This window comes from Sardina pilchardus, chromosome 22, assembly GCF_963854185.1.
Source record: "Sardina pilchardus chromosome 22, fSarPil1.1, whole genome shotgun sequence".
NCBI lineage: Eukaryota > Metazoa > Chordata > Actinopteri > Clupeiformes > Clupeidae > Sardina > Sardina pilchardus.
Window position 1 is genome coordinate 6,752,254 of NC_085015.1, and position 12,253 is coordinate 6,764,506.

Consider the following 12,253-nt stretch of genomic DNA (forward strand, 5'->3'; position numbering starts at 1 on the left):
GCAATCAGTGAGCGTGACAGCGGGGTCCAGGCCGAAGGGGGCTCCTGTGGGAACAAGCGACTGACGGAGGGGCAAGCGGCTTTGGAGGGGGGCCGTGGTGGCAGAGAGCTGGAGAGGCGGGAGGGGGAAGCAAGGGCGGAGGAGGAGGACGCAGAGAAAGGGAACCTTCTCCTCTTCAGGGAGAAGGACTGCTGGGCGTGGGAGAAGTGGACTGGGATGGGGAGAGGGGTGGTGATCACGTTGGTTTCCATGGTGACAGACATAATAATGCAGGGATGGCGAGGGTTTCTGGTTTTATCACAATAACAAAAAATTAGATATAAGTCCAAAAGTGTCTTGTAAAAGTATGCCAATGGAGAAAAATAAAGAAGGCATCTGTCAGAGAAATAAATGTGTGGTAGGTCGATGTAAAATAGTTCCCCAGGTTGAGTCACATCTGTTGACAGGAAAGATGAAAACAAATTCCTATTTGTCAAGGTTGTATGTTGCGATAGAGAAACACATTTAATTATGGAAATTATACAGAATTAACGTTAACTTAGTTTCTGGTCAACGCAGGGGTAATGTCAATGGCTTAAATAGTGTAACGTTAGCCGAGTAAAGTTACAAGAACTTCTGAAATGTAGTTAGCACACTTGCTAGCTGTAAGAGATGATATTAGTAACGTTAACGTTACTTACTTGGCGGTAGGTCCGTGATGTGTAGTGGGGAAGCCTTTCTGTAGTGGAATTACAGTGACTGTCCTCTTAAAAGCATGACATTCAAATCGAAGATTTCATTGTAGTTGACACGTTGTAAGTTAAAGGTAAAGTTACGAACCACCCTGAAGCCTAACGATATGCTATAAGTAACATTAGCTTTGAGAGCACACCATCACTTTGCACAACGCAGTTTGGCCATGTAAAGTTCTGACAGCTGGCACTGACAGTCTGTTGCATATTTTCAGATGTCCCATTTATATTTCGCGATGCTCTTCTGTGGGAAAACTATGAACGGCGCCGTCCTACCAGTTGATGTTATCATACTCCTCGCGCGTTTACATTTCTTTCAAACATTTTCCCCTCGCGCCAAAACAACAAAAATTACGTGGGGCTCCGTCACACCCACTTTTACCGCAATGCACTGTGGGACTGCGGCGGAGTGAGGCGGTGAGTGTTGCAACCAGCGCTCAGAAATGGTGAGTAATCAAGAAAGCGCACATTGTTAGAAAACATTCTTGTTCATTTTCTCGGTTGTTATTCTAGGAAGTTGCGCACTATTGTCGATTGTCCATATTCACACTTTAGTTTGAAATTAAACGAGTCAAGTTTCAGAGTTATTATAAACCGAATCTATGAATTAGCCTGCTATCCTAGCTTCTTCACTCGATAAGCTGTTAACGTTAGCTGTGTGGTTGACATCAGAGGGCGAAGCTAACTGGCTAACTAGCTTTAAAGCCCGAATAGCAGTTGTCCGAATGTCTCCGATGCAAGGCCATTTTTTAACATCAAGAGTAATCTGCCGTTTGGGTTAAATCTCTAGGTGTACACTGCTGTCCATTCTATGTTTATTTGATATTTAACGTTGAAAGGGGGTGTTGGCTTCTTTAACCAAAACAAGGCCGCAGTATCATTAGCTAGCCGTCTCAGGCAACAGTTTACGTTACATTACACTGCATCAGCTAGCTAACGTTACGCCTCTGCGCTTGTCAGCCAGCCTGATTAGCAGGGCTCCTTTCATTCCAATTAGCGTTTGTTAATGATGTTAACTTCAATTATGAATGGATGTAACTCCACTTCGAAAATACTCTTGAATTGTGTGGTATGCTACAAATGGCAAGACCTGTGAACGGCTGGTATCGTCTAATAAAGTTAGCTAGCAAAACGGCTAACGTTGTTTCTGGGAAGTATTGCAGTTGAAGTGACGTGAACTTAATGTTAGCAGTGATTTCGAGATATGAATGTGTGTTGGAGGATGACGTTTGTCTTTCTTAAATCCCTGTAACGTTACTTGCATGACGTGTTAATGTTTTTTAACACACGTCTCTTTCATTCCAGGACGTCTTTTTAATGATCCGGCGTCACAAGACGACAATCTTCACTGACGCCAAGGAGTCCACTACGGTATACGAGCTCAAACGCATCGTGGAGGGTATTCTTAAGAGAGCTCCCGAAGACCAGAGACTCTTCAAGGTAACACACACCGAGATTTTATTTGTTTCAGTAATTTCAGAAAAACTTGTCAGCTGTCCATGACGTTTTTATTTATAGCTAAGCGTATATCCGGACAGTCTAGTCATCAATAGAGAGATGTATCAGTCCATCTTAACTTCGGTCACCTGAAGTGAACAATCATCCACTGGTACCTCTCAGCATCTGTGCAACATCGTTCAGGTTTTGTGTTATAGATTACGACTTTTAATGACTTTTTAATTGCATTAAAAGAGTGTGTATTGTCATTTTGAATTTTATGTTGACCAGTGCTTAGTCTAGAAGTTTGCGTATCAGCCCTCTACATTCCTGTTTTGGTTCCTTTTTCTCTGTATATATATTTATAAACTGTTTGTGAAATCACAAAAGTTATCTATGTGTGATTTACCTTCATGTGCTTCTATGGAATAGGGGCTGGTTGTAGTGTAGTGGTTAAAGAGCTGGGTTCAATTCCCGGCTTCCGCTGTTGTGCCCATGAGCAAGGCACTCAAACTGAAGTTGCTCTGGGGACAATGTGATGTAATCCCTTATAATACAGATGACGTATGTAAGTCACTTTGGTCTGCTAAATGTAATGTAATGTAATGTGTCTATGGGCAGCTTTGCCTCACTGTTCCTGCCTGTATGGTTTTGGCTTATGTTAACGTGTGTGTGTGTGTGTGTGTGTGTGTGTGTGACAGGATGAGCAGCTCCTGGATGACAGTAAGACTCTGGGTGACTATGGCTACACAAACCAGACCGCTCGCCCCCAGGCTCCTGCCACCGTTGGCCTGGCCTTCCGTCTCACTGGTACGTACACACACACACACAGAGGAGGTATATGCGTTTACTCTCTCTCTCTCTCTCTCTCTCTATCACAGACTCATTTCATAATTGTACACACACACACACACACACAGAGGAGATGTATGCGTTTACTCTCTCTCTCAATCACAGACTCATTTCACAATTTTACACACACACACACACACACACACACACACACACATAGAGAAGATATATGCGTACAGTACACTCTCTCTCTCAATCACAGACTCACTTTCATAATTACACATACACACACACAGACCGTATGCATACAGTATATCTCTATCGAGCACTAACTCATAATTTCGCCCATCGCACACTAGTTAGTAGGTAGGACATTAGTAGTGAGTGACTGCTTACATTGTATTGATGGGTATTTGCCATTGCTTCGTACATAAACACACACAGTGTGCGGACAGTAGTGATGCGCGGTTCAGCCCATTACCTGCGGATATCCGCGGGTTTACCCGCGGGTCGGGCGGATTTGGGTAGGTCTAGTAGTTTTTTCTAAATATTGCGGGTGGGTCGGGTCAAAAAAGTAAAAATGCACATTTCTCACTTGTTAACTTCCGACATATTAGGTGGCGATGCGCCTGCATTACACAGGAGGTGTGGTCGAGCGCAAAATATAATTTCTCCTAAATTCAGCACCCAATTGCGCCATGCGTGACTGACTGAAAAAAGTCAATCGTGCATTCGCTACTTTATGGACATGGAGCCTAATGATCTGGGATATCGAAGGTTGTGCACAATGCGAGAACACCTTGCTTCTGTCATACACGAATACACAGCTGTGCTTGTTAAATGCTTGGCAGTGTTTCACGCAAAAGTAGGCTAGCCTATGAAGTTGCAAGGGGAAATATGAATGTAAACTTGTTATGATGAAGATGAGATTTAACACTGGCTATGTCTAGGCTGCAGATTATGAATGGCGTGGAAGAGCGCAGATTGTCAAAATGACCGATCATTGTAACCCGCTGTTGTCCTCATGTGGGAGAATTAGGCTAATTAGGTTACGAAAGACGTTATAGGTGCGTTTTTTTTCCTTTCCGCGGGTCGGGTCGGATTTGGGTCACAATTCGAACATATTTTTGCGGATTGGGCGGGGCGGTTTGGATCTCCTGAAAAGTCGGGTTGGTGCGGGTTTAAAAAAAAGCCCACCGCGCATCACTAGCGGACAGTGAGCATACAGCGTTTTCTGGACTTTGGTTCTGTCTTCTCGCACACTTGTAGAACTGGGTGTGTCTGCTGGCCTGATTAACTGATGAGGTTTATTTCACCGCGTGTGTGTTGTAGTGAGTGTTGCTTTGGAAACAGGCTTTTGTGCTGTTCTGATGAACGAGCTTGATCTAGAGTCTCACTCTCCTCCAAGTTTTGAAAGTCTGATCCTGTCACGTTAGAAAATAGATACGCCTTTTAGGACCACTTTTAACATTTAACATGAGCTCTATTAGTTTTTTTGACAGCTGTGTACCTAATAATAACTTTCAGAAGAGATCAAGCTTATATTTATAAATGCCAGTTATTTTTATAACTGTAATAGAAACCCCTTACTTGATAGATGTGTCAATTTCTTTAGTTTAGACACTATATAGAATGTAGTTTGATTATATCGGTAGTTATTACTGTTGTCAAACATACTCATTACCTCCACCAAGGAGGTTATGTTTTCATCGGGGATTGTTTGTTTGTTAGCAAGATAACTCAAAAACCTATGGATGGATTTCGATGAAATTTTCAGGAAAGGTCTGAAATGACCCAAGAAAGAAATAAAAATGTTGGGAGTGATCGTATCACCATCTGGATCCAGGAGGTGGTTATGTTTTCGCTTTGCGGAGGTCTGTGCTCTCGGAGTGCTTTTCTAGTTTAGTATGCGATGGCCAGTTGGCCTCATCATTTATTTAGCTTGGCAAAACAGTGACCTCTGGTGGTGAAAATGTCATTACTATGACATGCATAAGTCTAGTATCAGACATATCTTTATGTCCTGACTTGCTGTCTCACAGCGTCCTAGTCTACTTCATTTAATTTTTCTCCTTCGCTCTGTGTATCCCTCTCTGTGATGTACGCATATACTTAAAAATACACCCCCCCCCCCCCTTGTTTTCCTTCATTCTTAAATCTGGACTCTTTATCCTCTCTCTCATTTTCAAATTTTCTCTGTCTTGCACACCCACATCCCCCCTCTCCATATTTCCCTCTCTGTATGCCTCTTACGGTGCTCTCTTTGCACATTTATACCCCCCCCCCAACCCATTTCTTCCCCTTTTCCATTTCCATCTCTCTTTCTCTCTTGCTCTTTCTCTCTCCTTCCCTCTCCCTCCATCTCTCAATCTCTCTCACTGCCACCTCATCCCCTCTTTAAAAAAATCTCATTTTTCGTTTGTTTTTAAATCTGAACTATTTTTCCTCTTTCTGACCGCCACCGCACCCCCTCTTAAATCCCATTTTCGTTTGTTCTTTAATCTGGACTGTGTGTGTGTGTGTGTGTGTGTGTGTGTGTGTGTGTGTGTGTGTGTGTGTGTGTGTGTGTGTGTGTGTGTGTGTGTGTGTGTGTGTGTGTGTGTGTGTGTGTGTGTGTGTGTGTGTGTGTGTGTGTGTGTGTGTGTGTGTGTGTCTCCAGGTGACACCTTTGAGCCGCTGCAGGTGGAGCCGTTCTCCAGCCCTCCAGAGTTGCCCGATGTGATGAAGCCCCAGGACTCCGGCAGCACCGCCAACGAGCAGTCCGTTCAGTGAAGCAGGAAGCCCGCCGCAAAGAGAGGAGGAGGAGGAGGAGGAGGAGGAGGAGGAGGAGGAGGAGGAGGAGGAAGAGGGGGTGCTGTAGAGTGTTATGCATCAGAGAGAGTTGGATGGACTACACAGATATATACACACACACACACACACACACTCTCTCTCTCAATCAAAACATTTTAAGAATTTGAGAAAAAACACACATGCACACATAATGGGGCTTATAAAGTAGTGTTCCACACACACACACACGCGCACACACACACACACACACACACACACACACACACACACTCGGAGTGGTGTGGAGTGGAGCAAAAGGTTGGCGATTCATTGATCACCTTCACCACCTCTATGGCACTGCTCTTTGCTACACCAGACGACTTGGCGCAATGCATATGACCGCATACAGCATAACCTTCCTGTTCAGGATGCATACACACTCACACATTATTACACTGTAAGGAACACACACACACACACACACACACACACACACACACACACTGCTACTCCGTAAAACACACACACAGTTTGATTGTCATCCTTTGAGAGTCAGAATGACTGACCTTATTTAAAATTCACTTTTTATTTTTTTCCCCAGTTGTATGAATGACCTAGGCTTTGCTTGAGGAGAGGGGAGGGGGGGGGGGGGGGGTTGTAGCAGTAAGTTCAGTTTTGTTATCATCATTATTATTATAATAATTATTTGTTAACTTTGAGTACCGTTAGGTGGTGTGGTGAGAAGACGACATTTCTGTATTAAATAAAATGTAAAAAAAAAAAAAGACAACAAAAAAAGAGAGAAAAACATGCATGAACCATGCTCCCTCCCGCCCTGCTGCAGTGGACACAGGACCCAGCCCAGCACGCTAGACCTTCCACCCCAACGCTTACCCGCTCGGCCTGGCACGCCGTCATGCCTCTGGCCGAGAGCTTTCTCATGTGCAGAGCTAAGAGCTACCATCCGTGGTCCCTAAATCCCATCCTCCTCCTCCTCCTCCTCCTCTCCCCTGTCATCCCGCACTGCGTCCTGCATTATTTAATTTAATATATTATATCTGATTTAGGCCTGAAGGACACATACCTTTCCTAGAATTAAAATATAATCTTTTTATTTGGATGAGTCTTTTTTTTTGTTTTGTTTCTTTGTTTCGTTTTTTTCCCCCCCCTGGAGCTGGTCTGGTGTTTGAGAGTTAATGTTTGATAGGTTGCGTCCTGGTGCGGAACCTAAGGGAAATGTGGCTCTGTACTCTAGAATACAGATATTCCGCGTGGCATGGTTCCGAAAGCAAGTTCTGGTTTTGGAGAGCCACCCTATCTGAGGGCATGGTGCCTGAATCCAGTCCTGGTTTTGAAGGGCCACTGTGTTTGTTTTTGGTTCATGCCTATCTCCTCAGTAGGTTTGCTGACTTTGGTTTTGGTTACCCCACAAGTCATTTGTTTTCGGCGACAAGTCATTCAATAGCAGTGGACACCGTGGTGGTCTCCTGAAAATCGTTGAAAGCCCACCACTCCCACCGTGTCTGAATTGGCTTTTCTTTTTCTTTTCTTTTTTTCTTTTCTCCTCTTTTTTTAGTGTAATGTATTTAATGTGCTGAGGCAGATGGGAGAGGCAACAGACTGTGTGAGATTTCTTATTGGACGTCATGCAACATCCAAAAAAACCCCAGTGACTTTTTCTCTCTTTTTCTCCAAACAAATGCTAAACATAGCCTGTAACTGTGAGCTGAATAAATATTTTTTTCTTTTCGTTTTTTTAAACGAGTGTTTTATTGTGTTGTGTTGATGAGGCATGTCTTGCAGTTAAATTGCACAATTCAGTTATTTGGGTTATTTAAAAACTCTAGTTTATTTAAAATGTTTGACAGCACATGCAACAAACAGAACTTAATTCCTATACACATCTGACAGAGGTCTATTGTATAAAGTAATTTAGTCTAAGTGGAAAACACAGCCTCAGCAGTCAACCTCAAAGAGCTCAAACTATCCCATTGAGAGAAAACATCTTGTATTAAAGTGCTGTGATAACATTATGTAAAAATAAAAAATAATAATCTGAGTATTATATCTGTATTTACACATTTCTGGAACTGGAATATTTATGTGTTCATGGTCGAGAGTGTCTTTTGTTAGGCTACTTAAGTGACCAGGGAGGGACCACGTGTGAACTGTCACTGACCCCGTCGCTCGAGAGTAGAATGCCAAACCCTTCGGCCTCGGCGTGGACAGGATGTGGAGAGAGAAGTAATTGAATCAGACTGGCGCAACTGGACAGCTGACACATAACCGAAGGCCTCCATCACCACTACAGTAGCCTTTACAGGAGAGCCGAACGCCCGCCGCAAATCCTCAATTTTCTCTCCCAAATATGGGCTAGGAATGTACGGGGTGACGTCATGTGTGCCGGGGGTTCGGAGGAAGCCAGCACCGCAGCCGCGCGGCTACGCCTGTGAGTGCGCGCCGTGCTCCGCGTAGCATTGGCATTGCACAGGACGAGACCGAGGGGCGGAGAGGAGAAGAGAAACGGGACGCCCTCCTTTCTCTAGCTCCCTCTCTCTCTTTTCCCGGTGCTCTATCCGGGAATAACGCCGTGTCCAAAAAGTTTAAACGGGGCAAACGCGGACTGTAGTTCGTCCAGGAATACGCAACGCATACGTTTACGAATTTTGGGAGAAACTCTCGTTTTTCCCAGCTTCTTATTTATGAGTTTTTCCTTTTAGAAGATTTTGTTGAAAGTGAAAGGCAGCATGGAAGATTTAGGTACGTGTTTTCCGTTCTTTTCTGTGTCGTAGTAACATTTGTAACATGGCACTCAATCTAACGGTTTCTTGGCATGCGAAAGAAGGAGAGGAAGGAGGGAGGGAAGGGTGGAGATCTGGCGGAAAGAAAGACAAAATTAAGGGAAATCCCTTAGGTATTATTTTATCATACTAATCTGAGTCAGACAGGCCGTCTCTGAAAGAGCGACAATAGCGCGTTAAATATGAAGTCTTTAGCAAGACATTGGATGTAAGCTTGATCTGAAAGTTCTGTTACGCATAGGGCTTTTTAATTGCACCGACTAACTTACATACGTCGTAGCCTATGTGTTAATGTTTTAATGTATTCATGTGTATCAGAGTGATATATATATAGAAAGAGAGGGGGGGGGTCAAATCAAGGAAAATGGCTTAAACTCTAAACTGGTGACTCAGTGAGATAGTCATAGCCATTACACATCTGCATGGAAAACTCACACAGAAACCTCATCTCTTTACTTGCTTCATGCGCGTAGTTCTCACACTGCTTGTCCAACTGTTGATGTTATATATGTGGTGTCTATAGGCTAGTGGGCGAAACAGGTAAACTTCAGTGAGATTTTCGTTAGGCCAGACTAATGTTGCTTCTTCAGTTCTATCCTTGTCCATGTTTGTCATCTCTCTTTTTCTCTCTCTGTCTCTTTGTCTTTTGTCTCCATCTGTTTCTCTTTGCTGCCATGGCTTCATGTCCAACTGTTGATATTTGTGGTGTAGGTTAGGCTATGAGCTAAGCTGGTACACTTAAATGAAAGGTTTCCTTGCTAGTGGCTATTCATGTGATTTTAGTCCTGTCATCTTTCTCTCTCTCTCTCCATCCCTCCCTCCTTCCCACTCTCCCTCTCCCCTTCTTTGTCATATCTCCTTCTATTTTTCCTTTACTTTTCTCTTGAATAAAGCTTTATTTAGTCTTTCACGTATACTTACACAGCAATGAGGTAACTATGAAAAGGACATGTTTATGTCATAGACATAGCCTATTAATTCTGAGGAGACTGAATGCCCCATATCTTTTAGATGTCAGAGAGCAAGATGTGCCTACTAAGCAAAATGCAGAATTCTTCTTTTTATGATCCAGGACATCTGGACCTGATTGAGTTGTGTGTGTATGTGTGTGTCTGTGTCTGTGGGTTTGTCTGTGTCTGTGTGTGTCTGTGTGTGTCTGTGTGTGTGTGTGTGTGTGTGTGTGTGTATGTCTGCGTCTATGTGCATGGTGTCTGTGTGCATGTGTTTGTGTGTATACATCTCGGTGTGTGTTTGTGTGCGTGTGAGAGAGAGAGAGAGAGACATACCTTTGTAGTGGAGGGAAAGCTGGGAGGGTGTGTGTTTATATGTCACTGCTGCTGGTGTTTGGATGGTCGAACACTTTCACAGAAAGAGAGAGAGAGAGAGAGAGGGGAAAAGAATGAGTGGGAGCAAGAGAGAGAGAGAGGGGATTTTCAGTGCCAGAGTCCAGAGGAACCTGTGAGCCAAGCCAAATGGTTGACTAGTCTAAATATGGTCAACATTCCCATTGAGAAGACATTTGGCTCCTTATATGAACACTGCCGCCTTTGCAGTGTGTGTGTGTGTGTGTGTATGTGTGTGTGTGTGTGTGTGTGTGTGTGTGAGAGAGAGAGAGGGAGTGTGTAAGTGCATGCTCTTCTGTGTTTGTCTAATTTATTTAGTGTGAATCATTGTGATCACTTGAGACCGCAAACAACTCCTAGCCCGGTCCATCCTCATCCATCATAGCTAGAGTACCTGTCTCTGTCTGTCTGTCTGTCTGAGTGTGTGTGTGTGTGTGTGTGTGTGTGTGTGTTGTCAAGGACCGTCTCTCTAAAGGTTTGCCAAAACTCCTTTAGCAGCAGCAGTGACAAGGCCACTGATGAGCATGAATCCCCTCTGTAGTTCTCTGGAGGTCTAAACCACTGTGCCTTGAAGAGAAGGAACTCCAACTCCCAGCAGCCTTTGTGCCTGATCTGGGATATATTCAATGTACACATTTAGCATCTACATGTACTGCATTAGGACTTCTAATGAGTACAAGGAGAGAGAGAATGTGTGTATGTGTGTCTCCTTTTGTTTTCATTGTTATGTGGGTTGTGTGTGTGTGTGTGTGTGTGTGTGTGTGTGTGTGTGTGTGTGTGTGTGTGTGTGTGTGTGTGTGTGTGTGTGTGTGTGTGTGTGTGTGTGTGTGTGTGTGTGTGTGTGTGTGTGTGTGAGTGAGAGAGAGTGTGTGTGTGTGCGCTTGTCTGTGTGTGTGTAGCCTACTTAGTAGCCTATGTGAATGCGTATGTTTAAGGAATAACACACATTGGTGTCAGCAAGATGATTGACAAGTAGATGACATTTTAGGGAAACAATTTAGAAATAATCTAGACCATCTGAATCTCACATAGGCTATCTCAGACATGAACATGTCTGTTTCTGCACATGTTTGTTCTGCATGTGATCTTCAGTATGTTCAAAAAGTGAAATTGGAAGCTTATGGCTTTAATACTAACCCTGATGCACTGTCATGCTCATGTGGATGCAGACTGCCGCTCTCTCTCTCTCTCTCTCTCTCTCTCTCTCTATCTCTCTCTCTCTCTCTGTCTGACCCTATCTCTCCATCATGTCCTCTTGGTCATTATCCTCTGACAGAGGGACCAGACGGACGGAATGTGTGTGTGTGTGTGTGTGTGTGTGTGTGTGTGTTTTTGTGGTGTGTGTGTGTGTGTGTGTGTGTGTGTGTGTGTGTGTGTGTGTGTGTGTGTGTGTGTGTGTGTGTGTGTGTGTGTGTGTGTGTGTGTGTGTGTGTGTGTGTGTGTGTGTGTGTGTGTGTGTGTGTGTGGCTTATCGCTGCTCTGTTTCAGCACATTAGGATGGGCTGCCGCGCCCTATCTGCCTCTCAACAGCCTTCCTCTCCCCACCCATGTGCCCATCAGGGGCCAAGCTGCATCCTCCTCACGCCACGTCACGCCACGCCTACACTAGTGTGTGTGTGTGTGTGTGTGTGTGGGGGGGGGGGGGGTATTTGTGTTTTATGTTGGCCTGGGATTACCTTTGGCTGTAGAGTGACTTTGAGGAAGTCTATAGTGGGTGTGTGGGTGGGTGGGTGGGTGGGTGTGTGTGGGTGTGTGGGTGTATTGTATATTGTGATAATGCTCTTGCCTGTGCTCTGTATGCTGTTTAATAGGCCTAATACTGTGTACTGTCTACTGTGATGATGCTCTGCCCATACTCTTTATGCCTGCGTGTGTGTGTGTGTGTGTGTGTGTGTGTGTGTTTCTGTGTCATGTACTCTGATGATGCTCTTGCCTGTACTCTTCATGCCTGTGTGTGTGTGTGCGTGTGTGTGTGTGTGTGTGTGTGTATGATCATGATTCATGGTCGTGACTCGTGTTTAATTGCTCCTCTCTCTGATTCCCATTTGTCCCTCCTCCTTACCACTGGCATGCGTGCTGATTGGTCACTGTGTATGCCATGCTGGGCCGATCTCTCTGGGTGATTGGTCACTGGGTGTGTCTGTCTCCTTCCAGGAATGCCTGAGCCACTTACATACCCTCTCAGTCCCCGTATTGTTGTCTTTGGTACGTAACTGTGTGCATGTCTCTCTCTCTCTCTCCGCCTGTCTCTCTGCCCTGCCTAGAGTGTGTGTGCGTTCACTTCCTTTAGCTCTAATTCCCTATTTTTATTTCCTTTTTTTTTAATTTCTATTTCATCTCATTTCATCTGCCTCCGCTCCTCTTCCGGTTTGCCTGC

At 44.4% G+C, this 12,253-nt stretch overlaps 3 protein-coding genes across 3 annotated transcripts in view; 2 read left to right on the top strand and 1 right to left on the bottom strand.

The window, feature by feature from the left end:
* Positions 1 to 1,060, bottom strand: part of pkmyt1 (protein kinase, membrane associated tyrosine/threonine 1) — a 9,414-nt gene extending 8,354 nt beyond the window's left edge. The window contains exons 1-2 of the mRNA XM_062527040.1: positions 681 to 1,060; positions 1 to 436 (exon numbers count right to left, since the gene is read on the bottom strand). The exon at positions 1 to 436 is cut by the window's left edge and continues 112 nt beyond it. Coding sequence (XP_062383024.1) covers positions 1 to 263 — 263 coding nt within the window. The 5' untranslated portion in view covers positions 264 to 436; positions 681 to 1,060. The remainder of the gene's footprint in view (positions 437 to 680) is intronic.
* Positions 1,061 to 1,118: 58 nt separating this feature from the next.
* Positions 1,119 to 5,790, top strand: LOC134070721 (elongin-B-like). The gene is made up of 4 exons (XM_062527152.1): positions 1,119 to 1,177; positions 2,037 to 2,171; positions 2,870 to 2,978; positions 5,620 to 5,790. Exons 1-4 carry the CDS (start codon positions 1,175 to 1,177, stop codon positions 5,730 to 5,732), a joined length of 360 nt encoding a protein of 119 aa, XP_062383136.1. The 5' UTR covers positions 1,119 to 1,174; the 3' UTR covers positions 5,733 to 5,790.
* Positions 5,791 to 8,195: 2,405 nt separating this feature from the next.
* The window catches only part of LOC134070722 (transforming growth factor beta-1-induced transcript 1 protein-like), a 14,785-nt gene continuing 10,727 nt past the window's right edge, over positions 8,196 to 12,253 (top strand). The window contains 1 exon segment of the mRNA XM_062527153.1: positions 8,196 to 8,492. Coding sequence (XP_062383137.1) covers positions 8,480 to 8,492 — 13 coding nt within the window. The 5' untranslated portion in view covers positions 8,196 to 8,479.